Source organism: Notothenia rossii, assembly GCF_949606895.1.
Source record: "Notothenia rossii genome assembly, chromosome: 11".
NCBI lineage: Eukaryota > Metazoa > Chordata > Actinopteri > Perciformes > Nototheniidae > Notothenia > Notothenia rossii.
This window is the reverse complement of record NC_136910.1, coordinates 39,984,425-40,011,350: the sequence shown is the minus strand read 5'-3', so window position 1 is coordinate 40,011,350 and position 26,926 is coordinate 39,984,425. Positions and strand designations below refer to the sequence as shown.

General features: G+C 39.5%; 2 protein-coding genes across 3 annotated transcripts in view; both read right to left on the bottom strand.

Annotated features, from left to right (window-relative positions):
- Positions 1-15,171, bottom strand: part of ttc28 (tetratricopeptide repeat domain 28) — a 114,016-nt gene extending 98,845 nt beyond the window's left edge. Inside the window, exons 1-2 of the mRNA XM_079658348.1 lie at positions 15,039-15,171; positions 9,657-10,028 (exon numbers count right to left, since the gene is read on the bottom strand). Coding sequence (XP_079514474.1) covers positions 9,657-10,028; positions 15,039-15,068 — 402 coding nt within the window. The 5' untranslated portion in view covers positions 15,069-15,171. The remainder of the gene's footprint in view (positions 1-9,656; positions 10,029-15,038) is intronic.
- Positions 15,152-26,551, bottom strand: pla2g3 (phospholipase A2 group III). Of its 2 annotated transcripts, none has more exons than XM_079658327.1 (8): positions 25,798-26,551; positions 21,040-21,172; positions 20,812-20,946; positions 19,982-20,304; positions 19,293-19,422; positions 18,694-18,804; positions 17,826-18,078; positions 15,152-15,376 (listed from the first exon to the last, which is right to left on the bottom strand). In XM_079658327.1, exons 1-7 carry the CDS (start codon positions 26,342-26,344, stop codon positions 17,835-17,837), a joined length of 1,623 nt encoding a protein of 540 aa, XP_079514453.1. In that variant the 5' UTR covers positions 26,345-26,551; the 3' UTR covers positions 15,152-15,376; positions 17,826-17,834. The 2 variants fall into 2 exon arrangements, with proteins under 2 accessions (XP_079514453.1, XP_079514452.1); XM_079658326.1 differs by lacking the exon at positions 15,152-15,376 and adding an exon at positions 15,501-17,715.
- Positions 26,552-26,926: the final 375 nt, after the last annotated feature.

The following is a 26,926-nucleotide window of genomic DNA, read 5'->3' as shown; positions in this document are numbered from 1 at the left end:
AAATATATTAATGCTATCATAATAACCGTTAGAGTACATTTTCATTTAAAAAAATGCAGCCCAAATTGCTTAACAAAACAAGAACAAATTAATGTAAGCAATAAAAAGCTAAAGCAATAGTATCAACAGTGAGGAAAAAGAATAAGAAAACATCAACAATAAAGCAGTGAATCATGAGTTAAACCCAAATTAAACGTTTTTTATTTTAGCTCAAAGCAACACATAAGGATATGCACCTAATTTGAACACTAAAAGATTAAATTAGATTAAAAAGAGATAATTGTCCAATATTTAAATCTTGTTGTCTCTACAGTGATGAGGTGAGGAATCCAGTTGAAGACTAACAAGTTGTACTGACTGATTTATGCTGCAGTTAAATCATTTTAAGTAGGCCTTCCTCATAAAGAGAGGAAGGTACACTCCCGGATATGAACCCTGCTTATATTACAAAGTCTCCCATCAAATTCACAAAAAGCGCTCTCTTTGAAGCTCAAACACAACACCGCCCTCCTCCACAGACTTCACAGGAGTCCCAAATATGTGATTGTTCATTAACCTCAACCCCTGTCTGGAAATAGCAACACACACACACCCCCGTTTTTAGTGAGTCATTCTCCTGTTGTTTATCTCGCCTCTCTCCTTTCTGCTGTCCTTTGCAGCTCTATTACACCAAAGCTGCTCTGTTCTGAAACCCTGAGAGGTAACCAGGAAGTCACAAGATCCATGACAAGGACATGACAGGTCCCAAAGCAAAGCATGAGGCTCCAGTAGATCCGGTCACAGGGTTCAGTGATCTCGGTGAAAACACTGTAGATAATGGATAAGTAAAGGTTTATCACGGGACCACTTCAATATTTCAACAACTATTCAAAGGATTGCCATGACATTTCAGACAGACATTCATGGTCCCCAGGGGATGAATTCTACAGATGTTGGGATCAACATGAACTTTGAAAACATTAGAAAGTGAGATGTTCTACATCTCCAAGATGAACAAGCATCAAATTAAGTATTGACGTTCATGGACCCTAGGGAATGAATCCTAATGACTTGTGTGATCCCCTGACGTTTCTCACAATGATGTAGAGTTCAGAGAGTTGAGTCGAAGTGAATACATATTTGTTGACAACTATTTAATCGGTTTCTACAAAGTTTGGATCCTATTCCCCAGGGGATCAATCATCACATATTTAGTAATTCACTGAACTTCCATCTTCAGTAGCCATCATTGGTTGAATATTTTTTGTTTCTATGTTTTGTTATGCCAGTCCTATCTTCATTGTTGCAGACAAAAAGACTAAATAGGGTAATAGAGACAGGACAACATGCAGCAAAGGGTCAGATTTGAACATTGACTGGCCAGGAGAAATAACAAAGGAACCCTATTGGGTAGGGCTGAACGATATATCGTGTCATGGCGATAAACGCGATATCATTTTTTTTTGTAGGACGTGCGATATTAAGTAGGTACATTAACTCAAACACGTCATGTTACAATTATTTTGCTGCTTGCTACAAAAGGAAAACTTGCGCGGCTCTCATGTCAGGGGTACTTGAGTGATTGACATGCAGGCTCTGCATACAAAGCAAACCACCAATCACAATCATTCTTGATCAGATCACAGCAGGTCCCGCCCCGCTAGTTTGCAGACCATCAAAACACCGGTAAAAAATGAGCGAGGAACAGGAGGACAATACCGGCGAGAATGAAGATTTACTTCCAAAAAGAAAAGCAACATCTGCCATCTGGAACTATTTTGGATAAAAAAAAAGGTTCTTCTCTTCTTCATTCACAGATGAACCCCCTTATTTGAGGGTAAGCAACATGCATTATCATGACATGTTAGATCATGACTTAAGGTATGATGAGTCAACCAGTTAAGATCCAGACGTCCGTGACTAAAATCCTTCATCCGGTTAAGTATAGTTAAAAAAACGCAATATATATCGCAGGGGAAAAAAATATCGCAATGTCAGTTTTTTTCAATATCGTGCAGCCCTACTATTGGGTCAACATTTAAATGTGGTTGGTTTGGTTTATGACCAATTCCTGCAAAAATAATGACATTCCCATTAGCTGTACTTGTGCTTAGTGCTAATTAGCACTACTGTTAGCATGCTTAACAAACATAGTGAAAATGGTAATCCTGCAAAACATCTTTAAGTTTTAAAGGTAGGTACCCATTACGGGTTTACTTGTAGCACTCTGGAGCAGTGTTCAGTTTGGGCTCCTGTTATGTGCATGCTCACAAGACATGCATGCACGTGCACAAACGTACAGGTGATGTGATATACATTCCTAGCAATGGTTTTCCACCATGAGCTGCTTTCGCTAAGGTCATTTGCTGCAAACACTGGGTAGAGAGTATGAGCTGAGACCTAAATCCTTATCCTGTGACATTCATTTGCTCTCATTCACACTCTGATAGCAGTCACACCAAACCATGTTCAAGTCCAACCAAGTCACCCTTTCATTATCCCCCACTGCTGTTATCTTTCTCCTTCCTCTGCAATTCTCTTTGCACAGACAGCCGAGGCACCCAACTGTGAGCAAGAGAGATGAACTCAGAGGGGGAAGGATGAAGAATGGGTAAAAAAAGCTCCCATAGCTCGGTTTGGTTGCTGAGACAGCAGAGTCTGTCCCGAGTCTGAGCTGATGTCTTTCAGCAGCGTCAGAACCAACCCTGCAAGCAGAGAACTGAGAGCATATCTCCCCATTAATACCAGACAATTAGGCCCAATCCACTTTGAGGCAAAATCAAAACTCATTACGTTCTGCAGGCGAGAGTTAGTGCAAGTCTGGGCGTGAGAGACGGAGAGAGCAGCAGGTTATTTGCTGCTGATATGCACTTTTCTGCAAACATATCACAGATGGGAAGCTTTAGTTGCTGCTGCTGCTAATGAGCGTGATAAGGAAGGTGGAAAAGGATAAGAAGAGGAAACAGAAAAGGATTAAAACCGAGCCACTTAAAAATCCATAATGGTCATTGTCACACCCAGACGGACATTAAAACAAACCCTGCATGCTATATCTGAAGTTCTGTGCAGCCTGTTGCCTGGGTGGATTACATGGGGGGTGCATGTTTGTGCGGCTCATGTGATGTGAGTCATGAGAGGCCTGCTGTAACAAAGGGAAAGTTGTGTTTGAGTTCCCTGAGGTCGTCACCAAGCTTCCCACCACGACGGTGCTGCGCTCTAGTGGCGGCTGAGACAAACAATGTTGACATCCTTTATTTTTCGACATGACTCAATATAGCAGGTTCCGTAAGACGTTTCCTGGAAAGAAGTGTGTAATTTGGAACTGATTATAGGGTGAGATGCTGGAAAAGTGATATTTGCACATGTGTGGATTCAGGTATGGAGCAAAAATAGAGATAGCGTTCAGCTGATCCGCCTCCAATTAATAAGTAACAACTGAGGGTGTCATTTCCACTTGGGATTAGAAGGACATGTATTTTGTACACCTCACTTTTATGGTTTTAAGTTTTATAAACTCACTGATTTATCGGACCTGCAGACATTACATATATTATCCAATGTATTATAATTTATAAAAGACATTAACAAAATCAGTCAAATTTAAGACAGTAAAGTACAGATTCAAATGCATGTATTCACTCCACTTATTAAGTGGTGTTATTGTGTTATTAATCCTGTTATTGACATGCATTATTTTTATTAGAATGCAATCCATTTTAAAGCCTGATCCCTGCATAGTGTTTTATTTTTGTTGAACGACTTGTAACTTCTGAAACCCAATTAAAACCTTTAACTCCGACTAATTGCTGCGATACATAAAAGTATTAAAGTTAGTGCACAGCACGCCAGCTGCTATATGTCTACATACAAACACACAATTATACATATATACATATACACACGCAGTATATGTGGTTTCCAATGGCACGTGAATAATGAATGGATGTTTACTTTGGTTTAAATTCTTGGCATTTCCTTCCAGGAAGCCAAAATCCACAGAAATGTTCAGTCTAATTAAAAAATTGTCTTGGAACTTGGTTAGTATTATAACTGTATCCTGGAAATTGTGAAAAGTTACAGCCCCAAAAATAAAGGAAATGTTCTAATAGCATCAACAAAAATAAACCGAAAGTCCGGTCAGTTAGATTTATCCCAAAGCATAGATAGAGGCTGTGTCTAAATCGTGTGGTTATAGTCAGAGGTAAGTAAATGAATGTCGAAACATGCTTTTTGTTTTTTCACATTATCCCTCATACAAAAATAGTATAATAAAATAGTTTATCAGAGTTATGAAAAAGATTCATATTTTCTCTAAAAATAAAGAGGTTACCTTTAGTGTGTGTTTTTTTGTTGTGAGCATATAAGTTGTTTCCTAAAGGGGTTGTTAAGAGTTTTGAGAGATCTTTGCTTATGTTATTTATTTATTTTGTAAATCCACCATGCATGCTGTAATGTCCTATTTATTGACGAACAAGTTAACGGACTAGTTGTTTAAGCTGTGACTCTTTGCAACATCTGCTCACATAATAAAACATTTGACCTAATGGTTTCACATGCGCCATGTCAAACAGTTATTTCCATTCCTCTGGATGGAAATGTGTCGCAGTGAGTAGAAACAGTATTTTAAGTGGAGCGATGCAAGTGAAATGTCTCCCTGCTGGAGTCTTATTCCCTCTCCTCACATGCTCTGCAGTGAGTCCTGGATTATCCTTCTGACCCAGAGTTCTCTATGGCACATTTTCGGATGCAGCACGAACACACCAGACAACATTACCATCCCATCAACACAGGGTCAATTCATGGGATCGTACTTTTTCTCCGATCGGGGAGGATCCCAAACATCGGAAATTGAATCTTCTCTTAGATCAGATATAGTGCTTAACTCTGTCATGTGGGGAGCCTTCCTCAACAGGCCATTTTAGGTCCAGGGTCATACTTAAAGACACGGGACTCTGAGTTCCTCTGCACGTATGTCGGTAATATTTTTTGCAGCGTGTGGTTGGAGAGTAGTTTCTTAATGACAGGGGAAGCCTGAGCCGTCTCCGAGGCCTTCTGGGTAAACAGGCGTAGCTGGCTGCCATCTGGTTGGCTCCCACTTCAGAGCAGAGAGCCGTTAACTGATCATCTGCACTGATTCCAGCTACACTTAGTCCCACAGCTGAATATCTAGGATGTTAACCCTAAATAACACCTACTGTGTATAAAGGGTCAGTCCAACAAGCTGAAAATAATATATTCCTTCACTTACTTCTAAATTAGACAATAGTTTTGGTTTAACTCGCCCTGTGTTTTAGTTTCTTCTCCACTGTATTGGGGGTGAATGAGAGTTTTGTATGCATGTGTATTAGTGTCCCTTTTGATGTGAATTATCAGCATAATACATTTGTTATTATTAGGGACTATTGTTTCTGGAAGTAGTTGCAATGAAAGCTCTGATTATCAAGAGTAAGATACTTTACTTGAAATTTAATTTTATATCCATTTAATGATGTTCTGGTTCGATCTATTAAGTAATTATCTGTAATATAGGTCAGGAAATTGTGAAAATATTATTTTTTATCGAGATTCAATATACAAAGAATAGAAAATGTTCAATTGTCATGACTAAAACAATCAATCTATTATCACAATTGTCAATAATTATTTGTTGAATTCATTGTTTATATACATGGCTAGATGTATACAGTGAGTTCAACCATGAGCAACTGTTTGCTAACAACAGTGTTTCCAATACATTGAATTATTTGTGGCGGGCCGCCACAATTAAATATCGTCCGCCACAAATGGATCTCACTAATGGATAGTGAGGTGGGCTGAAGATCGGAAGATTGCGAGTTCAAACCCCGCCTGGAACACCACTACTAGTGTGCCCTTGAGTAAGGCACTTAGCCCTCAGTTACTCCAGGGAGAATGTCCCTGTAATTGGTCATTGTAAGTTGCTTTGGAATAAGGTGTCTGCTAAATGCCTAAATTGTAAATTATATTTTTGGGAGAATAAACCCCACAGATTCTCCACTCCGGTGTGTCTCACTCATTAACAACGCAACACAGAGCAACAAGAACGTTGTCTACAGTAGACATTAACTCACATGTATTTTCTTATTTAAGGGGGGCTGGATGCGTGGGCCACCCGAATAGGATAAGGGGCCTTTGCCTTTTCTTGCCGGGGGGGCAAATAGAATCAAATTATGTGGGAAACACTGAACAAGGTCAACTGATCAATTTAAAAGGTGATAATAAGTCAATGTTCACCTTTGTTTCTGATGACCCAGAGAACAAGTTATTGCAGGTATAAGTCCTGAGGTTGTTTAGTCAGGAGCGCTCCTAACATTCTGATCCTGAAACAGATTAGAGGTGCAGCCATCAGCCGCTGAGCCTCCTTCCTCTTTTCTGGGCCAAACAGACGTCATGAAATGCAAACGGCTAACGTTTCCCAGACTGCTTTGAGCTTAAGGATCTTAATAATTGCATCAGAATGTGGATAACAGCCTCTTTGAAAGTACCTAACACCTTCACAAAAACACGTAGAGCGAGTGTGTGGATGACAGAAAAACAAAACAGTCAGGTCTGTGGGAGAAAAACACTCCAGCGAGAAAAGAAAGGCTTTCGCTCCAGCAGCATTTTCTGTGATGTGACTTCATTTGAATGACAAAGAAACAAAAGGCTTTCTCAAAGCTTTGCATTCAATGCACCAACAAAAAAGATAAAGCTGCACAAAACGACAGAAAACAACATTAAGATGCAAACACTTTTTGTTATTCTGTACTGTGTTGTTATTCAGATAAGCACCAAACATTCGCAACTTTTTGACCAGCTACTCCCCTCTGTTCCCATGACCGAGTCGCCCTTTTCTGTGTGTGTTTGATACAGCGAGTGTGTGTTTGAGCCTGTTGTGCCAACAGAAAAGTCGACAGGGGCAGCAGTGGGACCAACTGTGGGAGGCAAGCAGAAGAGAATAAAAGAAAAGAGAAGAGAGCAAAGCCGACCGAGGGAAGAGAAGAAAGAGAGAATTCAAGCAGAAGTAAACTCTCCTCTCAGAAAGACTCTCTTATTGGTACTTCATTAGTCTTGACCTTGCATTTGACCCACAGCGAATGCAGCGGCAAGCCCACTGCTATGACACCGCCACTATGCAAGCGCCACACACACACACACACAAACACAGGAATGCTGCCTCTGTTATTGTCTTTAAGTGCCAAACTCAGGCCAAGGCCTCGCCAGGATACAGAAAACAAAATAGCAGCCGTGCAGAGCACACACACACACACACACACACACACACACACACACACACACACACACACACACACACACACACACACACACACACACACACACACACACACACACACACACACACACACACACACACACACACACACACACACACACACACACACACACACACACACACACACACACACACACACACACACACACACACACACACACACACACACACACACACACACACACACACACACACACACACACACACACACACACACACACACACACACACACACACACACACACACACACACACACACACACACACACACACACACACACACACACACACACACACACACACACACACACACCACTTCCGTCCATTCTCCACACAGAGAAAGGAAGTTGAAGCTGGCCCGGCCCCAGTCGTCCAGACAGAGGTGGCCCTGGCAAACAGTCTCCTGCCTGCTTGCTTACCCTCCTTCTGAATGGCTTTAAAATACCCTCAGCCCTCACCATCCTTCTCTTCCTCTCGGTGTTGCATGTACAGTAAAGAATCACTTCCAGTTTAAAAGAGTACTTGATGTAGTTTCCAGCCCTTCATTTCTTTAGTAAATTTGCTGCAAATGTGTTGCACTGCACATTTATTTATAATAATTATCTTGCACACATAAATGGAAATCAAAGATGTGAAAGCAGTTCATGTGATGTCACAACTTTAGGGGATATATCAATAAATATGTAATTTAATATTAACATATATCATGTTAGCTCTTGGCTGAAAAATCAAGCTTCCTCGTTGACAGTGGTTGAATAGTACTCAGACGTCCAGATATTAAGTAAATGAAGTTAGAAGATGACAAACAGAATCAGATAAATAATGCTTTCTTAACCTAAAGAATGATCCAATGCTACTTCAAGACCTCACAATTTAAATGTTATGTTTTTCCTTTAGAACCTAGGGGGGAAAAAGTACATATGGTTTGTTTAACTGTATTGCAAAGTACTTAAAATAAATACAGTGGAGAGAAAAGTATAATATTTCCCTGTGAAATATATGGATGGAATGAATCAAGTGAGGTACATGTATCTAAAAATTGTACAAGAGTAAATGCATAATGCAGATGTAATGTAGCACAAGCTTCCCAAAGTTAAACATAGCTACCACCCAGATAGTCCGTTCTGGGCCAGCGTCGGCTGACAGCCGGTCAGATGATCTGTGTGTGCCCTAAAATTGGCCCAGATGTGGAAATTGCATTCCAACAATTTTGGTAGTACAGCTTTTACTGGGACAATCATTTTCATATAGCTTATGACCCAATCCAACTGTCTCTTATTTGCATATGAAACAGATGATAGTGACCTTATGATGAACATGCCACTTAACATTTCATTCTATTTGTGCCACAGCCTCCGCCAAATGAACATAATATACATGAGCAACTATTATCCCTCAGTATATTTCTTTATATTGTCCAACCCAGCCTCTGAACCTTTTATTTTCCTTCCTCTACTGATGTACAGCTACAGAAAGCACCAACATCAGCAACATCATACACATCTGTCTACTTGTTGAGATATCCATCATCATCACTGTCACCAGACTGGATCTGCTAATGCCAGCACACATGTAGGACATCTCATTATGCTGAGTTATATATGTGCGTGCTGTCCCTTTCAAACACACTTGTCAAACAAACAGAAAGGCTATTCAGTAAGCTCAACATTACGCTATACAAGCACAACATTTGGACCGATGCATCTAAATAAGAGGCTTGTTTTCAGCTGCTGTACATTGGTAACAATAAAATAAAACTACAAGCAGTGTGACAGGATCAGGGAGAGAAGGACGGGAAATAAGGTTTTGCATTTTCCCTGTGAATTCAGGTACAAACTTAGCCAAGGCCACAGGAGAAAAGCAGAGATTATATCCAGTGGCAGGTGCTCTGTATCATATTCTGGAAAAGCTTCACAAGTATGTCGGTACGCAAATGCGCTTTGTGACACAAGTGACGGTACTCATTTCAGATTGTTGCTGCGCATGCGTTCCTGCATACCACTTATGTGCACCCCTGTGTATATATATATATATATATATATATATATATATATATTATATACTGTAACTTAATATTCCTCTGTATATTATGCGCATCTCTGTGCAAATGTTGTGCTTCTACTGTGACATGTCGCTAGCCAATAAACGTGTGAGTGTTTCGTGGTGATGTCACTCTGTTCTGGAAGAAAGAGAGAACAATGGAGGTGTTTCAGTCGGGGGGGGGGGGAGAGATACTCCCTTTGGAGGGAACTTTAGGATTTTAGCCTTAGTAGACCATTTACATGCACCAAAACCCCAAGAAGCATAATAGGGCCCCTTTAACCCTTTACACAGTATCTTCATCATTAGAGGAGTGTGATTGACAGTGAGGTGTTGAACCTCTTACCTTTGGCCATTTGGGGTTGATAAGACGAGCTTTGATGGCGTCATCCAGAGCGGTGCTGTACTCTCCCAGTCTGAGGTAGGCAGCGGAGCGGTTGCTGAACAGGATGCAGTTCTGGGGGTCCGCGGTGAGGGCCTCGCTGTAGAGCTGCACAGCCAGAGCATATTCCCCCTGCTGGCAGGCCTGGTTACTGCGCCGCACACGGTCCAGGAACTCTGCTTTACTGAGGCCAGGAGGAGGAGGAGGAACGGGGGGGACGGGCAGTCGGTCCCTTTTCACCGGCGAGGCTGAAGGAATGACAGGAGAGGAAGAGGAGGAGGAGGAAGAGGGAGGGTTGGTGGTCCTGCTGGTGGAGCGAGAACCAAACAGAGAGAACTGGGAGTAGGGGAAGGGGGCAGGACAAGAGAGAGAGAAGATTAAATAGACAACCATTAAATAGACAACCAGCAGAAAGTATTGTCACATTTAAATAAATGTAAAATTCTTAATATTCGATGGTTCCAGCTTTTCGAACTTGGAGATTTGCTGCTTTTCCCTGCAGTTGTATCACTGTAAAAGGGAAAGCTTGGTCCTTGGACTGTTGGTTAGATATGACATGACATTTGAGTCCTTCACTTTGGAATTTGGGAAGCTGTGACAGGCATTTTTACTATTACTTTTGACCTTTTTTTTTTTTTTTTTTTCAATTGTACTTTCCATAGACTACGCAATAAGTCCTTTAATAAAGAACATAAGCTGTAAATTATTCCATAATTTAAAACCTCTAAATTTGTCTATTTACAACAAAAAGACCAACAATAAAACAGTAAGTGGTTTATAAATAGACGAATGTTCTTCAGCAGGGTCTGTAGTGATTACCAATAAATAAATAGTATGAATTATGAATTAGGCTGATATTAGAGCAGTTATATTAATATCAGTGTATTTGCAGGACAACAAATAACAAGCACCTGCCGGTATATCGGTCTGGTCACACTGGTTTAGAGGCCGATGTAAAGACTGACTAATGAGAAAGGCTTTTTGCTCAGTGTTGTAGAAACAAAAATAAGTTTAGAAACACAACACGAAAAAATGCCTTTCGCTGCTGTTACACATAGACACGCAGTATGACTCCGAAACTGCTGCAGCTTCATTAGCATGATATAATGTACTTTCTGGCAGATGGGACGCCAAACAGCTGGGTGCACTTTTTCGTTTCTACTCGGTGGTAACGGCTAAATTCCTCAGAGACGAAAAAGTAGGGAAGTCAGACGGAGGCTCAGACAGAACGAGGAGGCTTCTGTTCTTCTCATTCAAACTTTGTTTTAAATGTGCTCACTGAGGTTTGATCTTGAGACGCTGCCTCCCTCCCTGATCTGGTGTTTCCAAATTTGTCCTTTCACCAGAGCTTACACCAAGGCCTTCATTATCTCTCTCTCTATTCCCCTCACACACACACACACACACACACACACTCCTAAAATATGCAGACTGGAGGGATTCCTAAAACTTACAAAAGCATCATCCATGGCTCAGAGCAACAGCCAAGGTAAGGCAATACATAGTTTGAAGATACTGTTCCCTATACATCAGTGCTCTGTATGAATGAGTTTTCTGGAGCAAACATCACACTTGGCATCAAACTTCTCCAGTTTGGCTCAGCAACTCTTTTATCCTGTAAGAGAAAGATTAATTTATTGAGGTCTTGAGCACTCTAAGACCTGAACAACTTCTCTACTCACTGTTTAGTTGATGGCATTTCTAATTAAGTGTTCCACTGACAGATGGCGATGTGATTAACTTGGAAACAATCAAGGGCCAGAAAGTAAAAAGCAAGATTTAAGTCTCGACTGTACACGGTTCTCTGAGCTCTGGTTCATAGTGAACTGATGAAATCCTGACATTTCAATTAAGAGTCCAGGATTTTAGAAACACAGCAGAATTTTACTTTATCTCCGGTAGAATTCTGGTCAGGCATTAGTTCCGCCTCCTCTTTTTTTTTTTTTAAGCTAAGGACCCAAAATCCGCGTTTCTCTAACAGGCTCCAAAAGAGGGGTATGAGCAGTATGAGGCATGGATACAATGGGTGATCTGTTTGGTATTTTAAGCAAAAAACTTCACAGACATGTTTTGTATAGGTATGGCCCTACAATATATGTTTCCAGTATAACATAATAGGTCCACTTTAAATCATGTATTACAATTTGATAAATAAAGTTGGAAAATAATAAAACATGAACAGTGTGAGAAGTGCAGAAAACAACATAAATTTACTGTATTAGCCTTAATAACCAGGAAAAGACAACACTTGTGCCATTTAACAATATGAAGCTATCCAAAATCTAAGACAATATCTAGATTTCACATATCAACATATTATAGATATTGTCCAGCCCAACTTTCTAGCATAGTTATCTTATGTTGTTTGTATTTGTTGCTCTAACAATGTTTTCTTGAAAGTCTCTCTTGAAAAACTGATTTTAATCTCAACAAGACATGTTGAAATAAAGGACAATGCAATACACAAATGCTGTTTCGAAGCCCTCTCCACACTACGAGGAGTCAAAATACTGAAGCCTTGCTAAAAAAGTTTAGAGAACAATATTATGCACATGACCTCAGTGTCCTCAGCTTAGGTCCTGAGGAGAACTGTGACACAGTAATGCTAAACTTTCTAAGCAGATTTCCACAGTTCACAGTCATCTGAAAGCCCATTTCTCAGCTGCTCTCTGCAGCATGACATCACGTTTAATGAATAGGTAATGTTGTTATGTAACACTCGTTCAAATATGACACATGTGATATGAAGCAGAGCTTGTGAAACATGTTACTAAGGCGCTGTTTGCTGAAATAAATAGAAGAAACCTACGTTAATCACGTGTGTGGAATTAGGACTTAAATCTCCAAGCGTATTACTCTTTAACTAGAACACAGTTTATAGAGTGCAAAAAGAGAAATGCCTAAGATGGACTTTTGCAATCACACAGTTTGTGTAACTAAGCAGGTTATATACAGTTAATACAGAGGAGTTACAATGTTCTTTAAACTTTAGTCTGACCACACTTGTGTTGTGTTGTGTGGGTGCACCTGTACCAACTGTTCAAATGTTTGTTTGTAAGTGCAGAGGATGTATTTGTACGGATGAGTAAAACAGGGCGAGAGTTTTATAATGAGAGTGTAAAGATTTACCTGATAAGTTTGAATAATATATCAGGGGTCTTAATAAATATCCAGACGCTGGTATAGTTTTCACCTTGTGACTGTGTGTGTGTCACCATGGCAAAATGCAGTCCTGGAGACACCTATTAGCGAGAACTTCTACAGATAGCTTGCCAACATTTGATAAGCATTATCATATCCGTTACAACTTTCTGGCATATACACTGGATTAATGGTGACGTTTGCCGGTTGTCTGTATTTTTAATTCTTTACACAACTATTACGGTCACTTTTCTTTGAACAACTAATAAGGGAAACATGAAAGTCTTCTTGGAGAGACAGTCTGAAAATGTGCACTTATCTCCAAGTGATATAATTTCTATAATGTTCTGGTTTTCACTCCACCTTCCATTGAGGTTTTTTTTCCAATTCTTAAACATGGACCATAAATTCAGCAGGATCAGCATTAATTTCGAATCATGAAAGCCCACTTTTCACTTTCTTTTAGCTCCATTTTTGGTCCCAACAACCTCCTAAGGGACATATATGCTCTTTAAGTGGTAAATGCTCTACTATCTTAACTAGCAAGTAGCAGGTAGCGTACAGTGGCTTTTTCTGTAAAAACTGCTGCGGTCAAAAACAACGCTGATGAAAGGAACCAAAACAGTAAAGTAAAGGAACATTTCTGGCCGTAAAGCCCAATGCAATGAGCTGAAACACGCAATAAAGCAGAATGGGGTGATAATTAGCCATGGGTGCAACACCCAACATTGCAATCATTTGACCCTTTGTTCATATCAAAATATTCATTATTCTAGAGCTGCCGTTAAGCAATAAAAGCTTTATTTTTCTCTTACAGAACCTTAGAAGATTCCCAGAAAATGTTGGTTTTATGGCCACAGAAATGAAACAAGTTAATCACAGCAATTGATTCTTTTAGTCCTATAATGTCCTTACATTTATTTTAATGGTAAACTAAATCAAATATCGAACTATGCTCTGACCTTTTGTGTGTGCAACCTGCTTCATCTGTATGTGATTTGTTGCCTCACATGTCTGTTGATTGATATTCCTGTAACAGCTAATTAAAGGCTCTCACACACACACGCAAAAATAAAAGGAACACAACATGTGTTTCCTTTCCTAAAATAATGCACACGCACACAAACACAGACAAACACACACACATTCACAAATAAACACACACACAGACATTTCCCCTGTCTCCTATCTTACTAGGCCTACTCCTTAAGTTTCTTTCGCAGCCCAAGTCAAAAGGAGTACATTTCTGGAGAGGAAGCTGTGTCCCTGAACGCAGCACTTTGACCTATCAATAAGTATCCTTGTAGGAGTGGCATTATAGGCAACACGTTATTATTTGCAATCATATACAGTAATATATATATAAATAGAGTATATGAAGGAAGTCATGCATAAACATAGGATAGGATATATACAAGTTGATATATTTATTTATGAATATGTGTCTGCCTTAAGACCAGTAGTAGAAAGTAACTATGTACAATTACACAAACTGTATTCAAGTACAATTTTGAGCTTTTGGTGTTTAGACTACTCATTTAGCGGTGGTGATCAACTACCTAACTTTACTGAAGTAGTGTACTTGAATACATAAATTAGGTACTTGTACTTAACCTGAGTATTTCAATTTTAGTCTACTTTACTTCTTCTTCACATTTCAGAGAAAAATACTATGCTTACTTTTTACTCCACTCAACTATGATGCATTATAGAATTTTTATAATATGTAGTGGGACTTGTAATATACTACCTCAGGGTCTACTCTCAGGACATGATGCTGTTATTACAACACCATTGTCCTGTTGTCACTTGTTTTATTGGAGGAGTTTTATAAGTATTTCTGCACTGCTGTTACAACCTACAATACCTACGTAAAATATATGAGTTCTTCCCCAACCAGTAACATTAAGACGTATTGCTATTTTAAGAGATGGTATATGTTGAGAGACACATGGAGTAATCAATCAATATAGAAAACAATTGGTAAGATTACGTTTTTTGGGAGGGGTTGAATGAGTCAAAACTCCTACCAGTGGTTTCAAAACAAATCCTGCAGGCTGGCACTTCATCATTGGATGTGAGCTGTTGTTTAGTCTGTGAACTTTCTTTCTCCCCCAGTCTCCTGCAGGAATGCTCTGCCAGCCACACCAGCGGATTTGTGAAACCACTAAATAAAACACACCATTGTTTTTCCATTAGCTTTACCTTCTCTTTCTTCGTTCTTTGCTTTTCCATCCTGCTCTCGGCTAAATCCGGCAGCGACAAACTTTCATCCCAGAAGAAGGACAGGAAAACACACCATCCAAAACACACCACAGTTTGGTAGTTTATCCACACTTTGCGGCGCGTTTATTACTCGATACTATGGGGAGGTTTGCCTGCTAAATAGCGAATCTACAAACTTTTTCCTGGGGAAAGTTAATCCGGAGCGTATGCGCCATGTTCCCACAGCCGAGCTTCTCCTCATAGCGAGGTTTTGTCCAGTGAGAGGCGGGGATCCGGTCGGCTCCATGGCTGCAGCCTTCAGCAAGGTTCCAATTACTCTTGATGACATCAGAGGGGAGTTGAGTTACCTGACAGATATGCATTACACCAGGTCTGTAATACTGCTGGTATGTTAATGTAGGAATAAAAGTAATGCTTTCCTTGTGGAATAAAAATTGAACACAGTTTGTATGGTTTTTACTTTTACTAGATCGAACAAACACCAACAAAACAATAAATAATCAAACACATGTTACATTTAATTGGCAGGAGGCAAATTGGGTGTTCAAAACCTAATGTTTAAAATAAATAGTTTTTTGGGAGATATGTTAACTTTTTTACTGTAGGTGGAAAGATATGATCCTAATTTCCTGTGATTTGGCTTAGCTGTGGGTTTAGTTTAGCTTAGCATTACGACTGGAAACAGCTAGCTCTGCCTTAAGGTTGATTTCTAAATGTGAATTTACAGCAAGGGTAGTTTTTACACTTTTGTTCAGTATTATACAGATTAAACAAACATCTTTATATTGTCTTGCTTTTCTTGTGGAAGAAAAATGAACACAGTTTGTATGGTTTTTAACTTAGGCTACTACCAACAAAAAATAAATAATCAACACATATTACATTTAATTGGCAAGGGGCAAATGGTGTGTTTAAAAGTTAAAATAAATAGTTAAACATTTTGGGAGATATGTTCACTGTAGTTTGAAAGATATGATACCGCTCTTTTCATTTCCTGTGATGCATAAATATAGTCAGGTTTAGCCTAAGGGTTTAGCTTAGCTTAGCATAACGACTGGAAACAGCTAGCTGCCATACTTTATAGTTTTTACATTTTTGTTCAGTATTGTACAGATTTAACAAACATCTTATGTTCTTGTTTTAAAACAAGAAGGCGAAATCCCAAAATGTCAAACTATTCCTTTAAACGTAACTATTTCATAATGTTCTATGTACAAATATTTACAGAATATAGTTGTTCTTACTTTGCTGGGCTGATAACATAATGTGCAGCTATCTACAACTCATACAACACTGTACACATATTTACAAATATACACTAAGAGTTGAATCCTCAAGAACAGTGACACAAGGGACTTTAAAAAGTGGTTCTACTGATTTAGTGGTGCATAAAGGGGTTAATACAACGACCTCCTTTAAATCAGGAAAGTGCCACCAATATTTGACTCAATAGACTATTTTAATGGCAGACATTTTGACATAGCAGAGTCTACAGCCATGCTAGCTATGACTTTACTTATGTGCTTTAAGTTAGAGGCTATAAATGTCAACATGATAACAAATAAAAAAGTTAACAAAATGATAGCTGAAAATGTTTACCATATTCAACATTTTGTTTTAGTTTAAAACTCTTTAAAAGCTGTTTCAGGCAATTCTCATTACATCCCAGCATATTTCTGTATTTTGTTTATAACCAAATTCCAAATAAATGTTTCTTTTGTTTTTGCATAGAGAGCCTTTTTGGTTTCCTTACTTAACAACCAGTCTCACAGCATTTCGTGTAATAGTCACGAAATAATGTAATCTATTGATTCGTGTCACACAGAACGATTTTAAAAGCAATGTATTACTATTGGTAGTATGTTTCATGCCTGCACCATGTCTTTTTGTCCGGTCGGGTCTTGGAAGACCGGAAGCTGTGTGGTTCATAAAAACATTTTCTTACTCAATATCAAGCCACGATTTTTATTTTTATTTTAAATTGTATAATGTCTGAGTTTTTTTGCCGTCCGCGAGGAAAATAAATGGGGCTCAGAGCCTCAGAATACTGAAATTTGTATTTTTAAAATCTTATTTTCCTTCTAATTTGTTATTATTTACATAGCTTTTAAAATTGTTCTGTGTGACACGAAAAAAATGGGGAAATCGTGTTGGTGAACACAAATCAATAGATTAATTTCGTGACTGGGTTGTACCCAGTCACGTGGGTTGTACTTAAAGGTGGGGTAGATAAGTTTGAGAAACCGGCTCGAGATACACTTTTTGTTATATTCCATGGAATGCTCTTAACATCCCGATAGCAATCCATAAAAAATGTGGAAGCCGTAGTACTGTAAAAAGCACGACCAATAATTTTAGCCGGCCCGGCTAAAATAACTGGATGGCCTACAAACTTATCTCGTGCCCTCATTGGTCATGTGCACGTTCGTGTGTGTTGGAGGAGGGGCTCTGTAAGGAAGTGGCAGATTTTTTCCAGCTGTGTATTTTCAAATTCTAGCGCACTCGAGCTGGTTTCTCCAAAATGACCTACCCCACCTTTAATTATTATTCCTTGGAATGATGTTGAATGATTCATAAACTAACTTAAATTAAGTGGGAAAAAAAATGTCTGGTCTTTCAGGCCAAAACTGTCATCTGGAACGAAGGATAAAGGAACCTTGGAAGAAAGAAGACTTAACATTAAATTAAGTGCTGGAATAAAATGAAAATGACCTTAAATAACATCTTATGTATTTCAGTATTTCGGAACACTTTGACTCTCCATACTTTTTACTCTCAGGCAAGCTCTCTTCCTCTTACAGCTGGCTGATGACCTGGTTTTCGGGTCTTGTTCCTGTTGAGTTTGGGCCGGACCATCCTCAGACACAGTTTGTGAAGCCTGCCTGCTTTGTCCTTCCTCCACGTTCTCCTCACGTTGGGCCTCCTCACCTTCAGCCTGACAGCCTGTAGGTGGTGCTGCACCTCCATTTCTGCTCTACTCCTCTCAGGAAGCTCTGCTTTCACCAGAACTGCTCCACAGCTGTAAGAACAAGAAGAAATTGTAGTTTTAAGACACTGTACTGTTAAACTACTGTATTCACTTGAAACCAGGGAAAAAATGAAGGATAACACACAAAAAGGGAAAGCAAATGTAGAATTTACCGCCCATCTCCATTAATTTGACGTTTACCATGTTTGGAACCATTGGACAAGTGGTTGAACGGAGCAAGTATTTCTACTTTACTTGAATATTTGTATTTGTACTTTTCAAATTTCAATTTTAACTATATTCAGAGGGTCATATCGCACTTTTCACTCCAATACATCTGTCTGACAGCTCTAGTTACTAGTTACTTTGCAGATTTATGTTTTTTCTTGGAATCAGATATCAGTCACCGGAGACATTTTAGTACTTAGACTGGCTTCTAATAATACCTATCTACTTGTACTTACTGTAAGAAACTTCTTAAAATAAGTTGTATTTACTGAAGTAGTATTATACTTTTTTTGTTGTTGTATTGATATGTTTACTTGGTAATAGATTTGAACTCTTATGCCATCACTCCTCTATTGAGCAATTATATCATAATAGATCAAAAGCGGTGTTTAATGCCAGTGACAGGCTATGTCAATAAGTCTGTGTTTGTATTCTTACAGTGTGCCTGCAGTGCAGTCCTGTAGCAGGAAGCAGGATTGAGACACATGTCCCAGCAGAAGAGCCTGCACTTCGGTCAGTTGTCTCTGTTTAGCCAAAGTCTGGAATAATCTGAAAGCACAGACAAACACGTCAGAGACCAGAGAGGCCAAAAACACACACAGCAGATGCTCAGACCATCAAAGCAAAAAGAGCAGAACAGAGAGCCCATGTGTGCAAACATGAGATTATGATCATTTCCAAGGCTGTGAAATCATATCTGTGCGGATTCAGAGAGTCGCCACACCTCATGTGACCGTGTGACTCTGAATATGAGTGCATGCTGCTTGTGACCTGGTTCTGTGTGATGAAACATCGCACCATGTCTGCCTTTTCTCAAACAGAAATAAGGGTGAGTGCACCATTATCACAATATACTAAATAGCACTGTAAATATTTACCCTGGCGGTTTAGGTCGATATGTGTAGACATGTCGTGACACAACTCAATGTAATTCTGTGTCAGACTGACCAGCTGATCATGCCCCTGCGAGACCAACAATGTTATCCAAAATAAATCCACATTCTCAGTATAATTGATATCTTGATGTCTTTATTTACCTGGTGGTACAGTTGCAGTGGTACACTGTCCTGGCCTCTGTGTTGTGGAGGCCGTATCTTTCCTGCTGCGGATGGATCTTATTCCTGCACTCATCAAGATCCTTGTAGACGGCACAGGACAGCTGCTTCTCTATGGGATTTAGACATTATGTTCAGATCCATTGAGTCATGCACTGATGGTTGTTGTCAGCCGACCTGGAAGTTAGCATCACAGTTGTTCCCCAAACAAAAAGCCAATGGGATTTTTTCATCTGATTTATGCAGTAATTTAGCTCTGTAGCACACAGAGATTTATGATAACTTCATTTTGTGTTCAGCAGGAATATCTCTAAACATGAATTGGATATTTTTGCATGATTTCATGACTCGTGATTTCACTTGTTGGGAACCGCCTTTATTATAACTCATAAAAGCTCAGAACTTAACAAGTTGGGTATTTACTGACATAATTTAAGCCATAAAATAAAACCATATTTTAATAAATAAAACCTTAAAATCTTTTAGGCTTTTGATAACCACAGACCTTATTTCAGGCATCTTTCCAATCACGCATTCAAACATCAATTTATTTCAAAATGAGGGAACCAAAGGTACTAAATTGCTGACTTATTTCAAGGTTTTATGACTAATCTCTCCAACTTTCTGTTACTGTGGGAGTGTGGAGATAAGAGGAGAGATGACGGAAATACCTGTGATGTCCAGCTCAGATGGAGTTTGTTGTTTGGTCAGTAAAGTGTTCTTCAGATCATCGATCCTCTCAGGTGTTCCCTCTGATGTGGATGAAGTAACGTTGGTCACGGGTGTGATGGAGGTGGAGGGGGAACTTGTTAAAGGCGTAGGGACTGTGGAAACAGCAGCAGCGATGGAGTCTGAAATTCTGCTCCCCAGCAGCTCTGTGGGTGAGGTGGTGTTCATGGGGAAGTCTGTGCTTATCACCTCTGTTGTATTGGTAGACTCGTACAGGGAGGGTGGATGCACCTCAGCATAGAGAGCCATTGCAGTCTCTTTGCACCTGTAGTAATATAATTTGAAATATATGAAAGTTACTACAACAGCCAGATAAATATACCCCGGTTATCTAGGCACTTTATTTTGTTTAATGTATACCAAGTTTATCTAGGCCCTTTTTGTTTTTCTGTTTGATGTATATATGTCACACTGTAGGACTGCGAGAAAACGATATTTCAAGATTTCTGGATGTACAACATGTAGAATTCTTGACAATAAAGCTGACTTTGACTTTGACTAAATTTATCAAAAATAGTTGTCTCGGAAATGTAGTAGTGATTGTTTAAAGTTGCATACAATGGAAAAAGTCAACCTTAAAGTAAAGTACAATTTAGTTAAAATAGCACATGAGTACACCAGTTGAGTGAATATAGTTACATATTAATCAGGACAAAAGTAGTGGACCAATCCACATTGACATCTACTATATTGCTGGTAGCATAAATAAAAATGTAGATAGTCATCCAAATCACAAACATACACTACATACATAAATTAAAACATTACTTACATTCCAAACCAGTTTCTCTGAGCACACTGGAGTCTGTGTGATAACTCAAAGCAGTGCATCTTCAGCAGGTTAAAGAAAGTGTATCCCACCACATCAGATATTTTGTCGTTCCCATTAATCAGACAACTGTGAAACCTGCAGGCATGAAACATTTTGGGTGAAATAACATTAAAGAGGACAAATCAGATGATATAGACTGGATGTCATCTACATTCATGTACTCCCTACTTTTTGTCGCAGTCACAGTGAGACATGGTGAAGATGTTGCTGTTGAAGATCCCAAACTGGGATTGAAAGGACAGGATGGTGTGTTTGCATTGGTCATGTTCACGACAACAGCTGTCAGTATCTGAAAACACTCCTGCAAGAGAGATGAGAGAGAAAACTCAATGACAAAATTATAATTATTGTTGTGTACATTTTCAGATGTTGGTTGATATTTCTATAATTGCACACTTTCCAGCCTTGTACTGTTGCTCAACAATTTCCATTAAAGTAAATAGAGTTCTGTCTTATCTTATCTTATCTTATATTTTTATTATCTTATCTTAAAAGGAAACTGCATATTGAGTCAAATACCATTACAGTTCCAGAAAGTGTTAACAGAGACTACATTTTTGGAACCAAACTTTGAAAACTGAAAAAAACACTCTACACCACATGTGTCAAACTAAAGGCCCGGGGGCCAAATCAGGCCCTTGGTGGATTTAATTTCGGCCCGCAGGAACATTTCTAATTACTCTTAGATCCGGCCCGCCGGTATATTGCACGCACACCTTCACCCAATCCTGAGGGTTTCCTCAGCTCAGAGCCTGACCCCAAACATTGATGAACTTGCACCCAAGATGAGATGCCAAGTATTTGGCTTAGTGTGCATCACAGAGCAGCACACTGAGTTTAAATGGATGTTTCCTTCTGCACTTTTTTTCTTGAGACAACATGGCATGTTTGTTTTTTTCTTTGAGGGAAATAGTTTTTTTGAAGCTGTTGTTGGCCTATGGAAACATGTAATCATAAGAAATTACTCCGGAAAAGCTGCAGATAGAGCCATAAGAAATGAATGCAACTGATTATTTAATGTTGTTTTTATAGGCAATAATTTAAGCTTTGTTAGTTCCAGGTTTAATATGTGCAATAGGTTCATTTCAATAAGTTTTGCAATAAACATTGAACCAGTCCGGCCCTCGACTAGTACCTATTTTTTTTATTTTGGCCCACTGTGTATTTGAGTTTGACACCATGCTCTACACCTATATTCAACGGTTTTGTAATTTCATCTGTTGTTCTGGAGGTCTATCAAGCATAAGAAAACAACTTTAAGTGCACTGAGTTTTTTTTTTACCACTCCTTGCACTATTGGTCAATGTTTTAAATGGGTGTTGGTGATACACAACTCAGCCTGGTCACACAGTATTTTACTGATCTAAAGGTGGCAGCAATGAGCCAGTAAAGATAGGAACCTGTAAACATGAACGCAATAAATTAATGTTTAAACTTTTGAGGAAAGTCAGGATTGCAAATGTTTTATGAGAAATAATTTCCACATAACCACAATCATTGTGATAAACAGTTAATTTAAAGAGGACCTATCATGCTATATTTGAACAATATTGTAGGGCCATATATAAAACATGTCCGTGAAGTTTGTTTTTCAAAATACCAAACAGATCATGCATTTTAGTCATGCCTCATTTCGCTCTATTTGCTTATTTCCAGCCCTGTTTTTGCAAGGGCTGATTCTGTGGCAAATGCAACCCGATATATCACGGCAAGACGTGAACATGTGACGATTTACCATGCTGGGAGACGTGCAGATGTCACGATTTCGTCCCTTCAAACGTGACAGTTACACGGTATTGTTAACCCATGTTAACCAGTGGAGAAATAACCGGAAATGCCAAGCAAATGCTACCCCGACGGTCGGTTGTTATTGTCAATATTAATATAATAATGATTTATTTTTTAATAGTCACACTCGATTACGCCGATGTTCTTGTAGCCCCAGCTGGTCGACACCTCTTTTAGCAGAAAGAAAGGCTACATTAATGTATTAAATCGATGTTAATCCATGCGTGTGGTGGGGATGTGGAATTAATGGACGTGATGTTGTGCGATTGAGTTGCCAGGCAACAGCTTCGGTTCATGTTAATTTTCAAACTCTTCAACTACAACCGTAGTTATAATTAAAAACATGTTAGAAGGCCTCACGAAATACTTTAATGCAAATTAAAATGTAAATGTGAAGGAATGTGTGTATAACAAAATACATCGGTGATAAACGAAACCGGAAAATGATGTAGGCAAGATCCTCAGCTCGACAATTGGATGGTTTAGCCGCAATGCATGCTGGGATTTGGGGTTTATGTGATGTGAAATCTGAAAACGTTTTTTAAAAATAAAATAATACTTTATTCCGAGTTTGCATGCTCTTCTCTTTGAAAGTCATCATATAACGATTCTCTCTATATGGCGCTGCTATGATCCACACGCATGGATTAACATCGATTTAATAGTGTAGCCTTTGTTTCTGCTAAAAGAGGTGTCGACCAGCTGGGGAAACAAGAAAATCGGCGTAATCGAGTGTGACTATTAAAAAATAAATCATTACGTCGGGGTAGCATTTGCTTGGCATTTCCGGTTATTTCTCCACTGGTTAACATGGGTTAACAATACCGTGTAACTGTCACCTTTGAAGCATGGATGTAGGGACGAAATCGTGACATCTTCACGTCTCCCAGCATGGTAAATCGTCACATGTTCACGTCTTGCCGTGATACCGGGTTGGGCAAATGAGCTGCAGCTGGCCACGCCCCCCTGCAAAGGAGGGGGGCGAGGCACGAGCGTCATGTTACCATGCCACGCAACCTCTCATTCCCCTGATAGGTGGAGAGTTGCCCATATAGGCGGAGCTCCTTGTTTCTGACGTCAGAACAATTTCAAATCTGTATCAATCTGTATCAGCTCCGTTGCAGCCCCGTTTTTACAGATTTGGGCATAGGCGGCGCGTGAGGCTCAGGTTTGGGAAGGCTAAATCACTTTTTTTTACCTGACGCTGCGTGCCTCCGGCAAATGTATTGCAATAGATCAACTCTCAGTGAAAGCACCGCCTGCTGACCAATCAGTGCAGTGTGCGGAGTTTAAATCTATCAAGTCATATTACAGGATAAAGGAAATAGTTTAAACTGCCGTATGCAGAGAAGACGCCGACGTGTCGCACTTATCATTCATATCACATCATCAATCAGTACATCGATCATATATCATATTTCCTTATCTGAGCCAGCTTCTCGAGCCGTATCTGGCCGTGCATCATCTAGCCTACATTGTCACATATATGCAGACATATTATTTTAAGCAACACATTAAGTTGACGAAACACTCAACTCAAATGTAATTAAAGTAAGATCCACTCGTGTCTTAGATGGGGCAATGCTATCATAAAACTGTTGTATGCTTTCAAACACTCTGTAGTTATTTTTTAACCAGTTGTTCTGTATTCACCTTGCAGGTGCAACTATGTGGCTTGTATCCTGGATTATATGTTTAAATCATGGATGTTTAAAGTTCATATTTGTCTAATAGTAGTTTACTTTTCATTAATGAAGTATGATGCTGCGCTGTCAGTATACTTGTCCCTGTTTGTGATTGGTCAAATGTAGCTAACCCCGCCCCTTTCATGTGAATGCGCTCTCAGCTGGAGAGAGAAACCCTGGCTTGATTTACCGAGTTGATAACCACCGTCGTAGGACCGCTTAGCGAGAGCGCGTTTGTTAGGGTTAGTTAAGATAACTCAAACATATGGAACTGTGAGTCATTCTACAGAAAAGGTGGAATCTGGGTGATACAAATCTGCTGAGCTTAAAGTATTTTTATTATTTGTATACATTATACAAAGCTTATTTGTATAGGAATGTCACTGTGTTACGTGTTACCAGGAAGAAGAGTAACACCAGTGACGGTAACACCAGTGACAATTTGGAGAAAACACTACAATTTTAACAAAATGGCTACAATGTGTCAGACCAAATATGACTTCAGTCAATATCAAAATCGTTTAACTCTTCAATACAATACATTTTCCCATTCAAATGTTCACCCCTAGGGCTATGAAATTACAGTAATAAATAAAAGCGTTTTGTGTAGCAGTAACACCAATGACGTAATTTTGGGTGACTGACATTTATTTGATATTAATAATAATAATAATTAGCGTTTTTTTTTTACCATTTCAGTGTTATATTGAATGCTTGTAATGTTATGTAAATATAAATTAGATTTATTTATTGAAAAAAATTAAACTATAGGCTCCACTTCCATGTATGATCAAAGGGACAAGGCAGTTCCTTGAACTTGGCATTTTAAATAAATTGAAATTTATGTATGAAACCATTTTTATTTTTTATTTAGTACCATTGCAAAGACAATCTCTATTTATTCAACATATATAATGAATGTGAGTATTAGGTCAACGTCATGTATTTTGGTGTCTGCAAAAGTAAGTGACAGTACTTCCACCTTTTCTGTAGAATGACCCGGTATGTTGAACTGGCTTCGTACAGGGCACAGGTGGCTGCATAGCAGCGCTAATGTCAAAGACACAAACATTAAACATTATATTTTTATTTTACCAGGATGCAGTGACAAAAATATTTGGGCCCTAGCCTACCCGCCACCCCTGGGTTTGGGTATGGAGGAAAATAGAAAGGGTTGTGTTTTCTGACACATATTCATGTATAAAAGACGTACAAAAGTGCATTTTGCATGATAGGTCCCCTTTAAACAGCAATTAGTTTGTTTACCTTTAAGTGACACAACTTGCTTGGATAGAGTTAATGTCATGTAAAGTAAGAAAAGTCTTCAGTATTTTAATAAAAAGAAACGAAACACCTTTTATCATAACTGTCAGATTTTCCTGGGAACTATTTTCCAACATTAATTAAGGACTATTACATTGATTTTTAGAGGAAAGAAAAGAGACAAACCTACCCAAATCTGCATATGATGGCGCCTTGTTGCCAGAGCCGCACCACAGAGTCCCTGGCACAATAAAGCCACGCTTTACACGCTGGTGAGCCCTGACCTCTGACCTTTCAGCTTGACCTTGATGATTCTCATCTGCCGAGTGTCCACTGACGCTCCTCACCAGCCTCTTTCCTGCTCGCACCTCCTGTCCTCCATCTCCTGGAGAAGCCAAGGAGACGCACAGCCCCTCTGCATTCAACATGGAGTCCAAATCGATACTTTTATCTGGATGATCTGAGAACTCGTCCCTGCGCTCACGGCATAGAGAGAAATAGTTTTGGATCACTGCTGCGTCGTCGCTCCAAGTGCAGCTGAGCAGTGCGCGCTGCTCGGACCAGGCGCTGTGGTAGAGCCGCAGAGATGGAGAGGCATCACCGTGGAGAAAGACGTAATGCACGTCTTTATTAGACAACACTTTGGTCCAGGTGCAGAGGATAGACGCTTCTGCAGCCGTGCAGCTCAGGAGGGATAAAGTTAAAATGAGAGTGAGAAAAGGAGAAATGTGCGTCATGGTGAAAAAGCGTGAAAAAAGCGGCTGAAAGAGAGGGGCTCTTAAACTTTCAATCTAAAACGAATGAATCCTCCACCCACTGATGACTCAATGGCAGCTTGACAGACGCCAGGTCTGTTTTTAAATGAGAAAGGGGGGCGGTGGCGCGCCGGGTTTTTCCACTCAGTGGATCTCAAATGAACGCAACATCCAAATCAGCCTGAACCACGTGACCTGTCAGTTCAGTCAAACATCACTCCTCTCTGTCTCCTACGCATCACTGACAGTGACCATGACATACATTGATTAACACACACACACACACACACACACACACACACACACACACACACACACACACACACACACACACACACACACACACACACACACACACACACACACACACACACACACACACACACACACACACACACACACACACACACACACACACACACACCACACACACACCTACACACACACAAGCCAAATCAGTTCAATCTGCAAATGTGACGAACACATTTATAAGTGACAGCTGCTCCCAGATATACACGATAAATAGACTCTTCAATTAATGTTGGGCAAAACTCATACATTTAT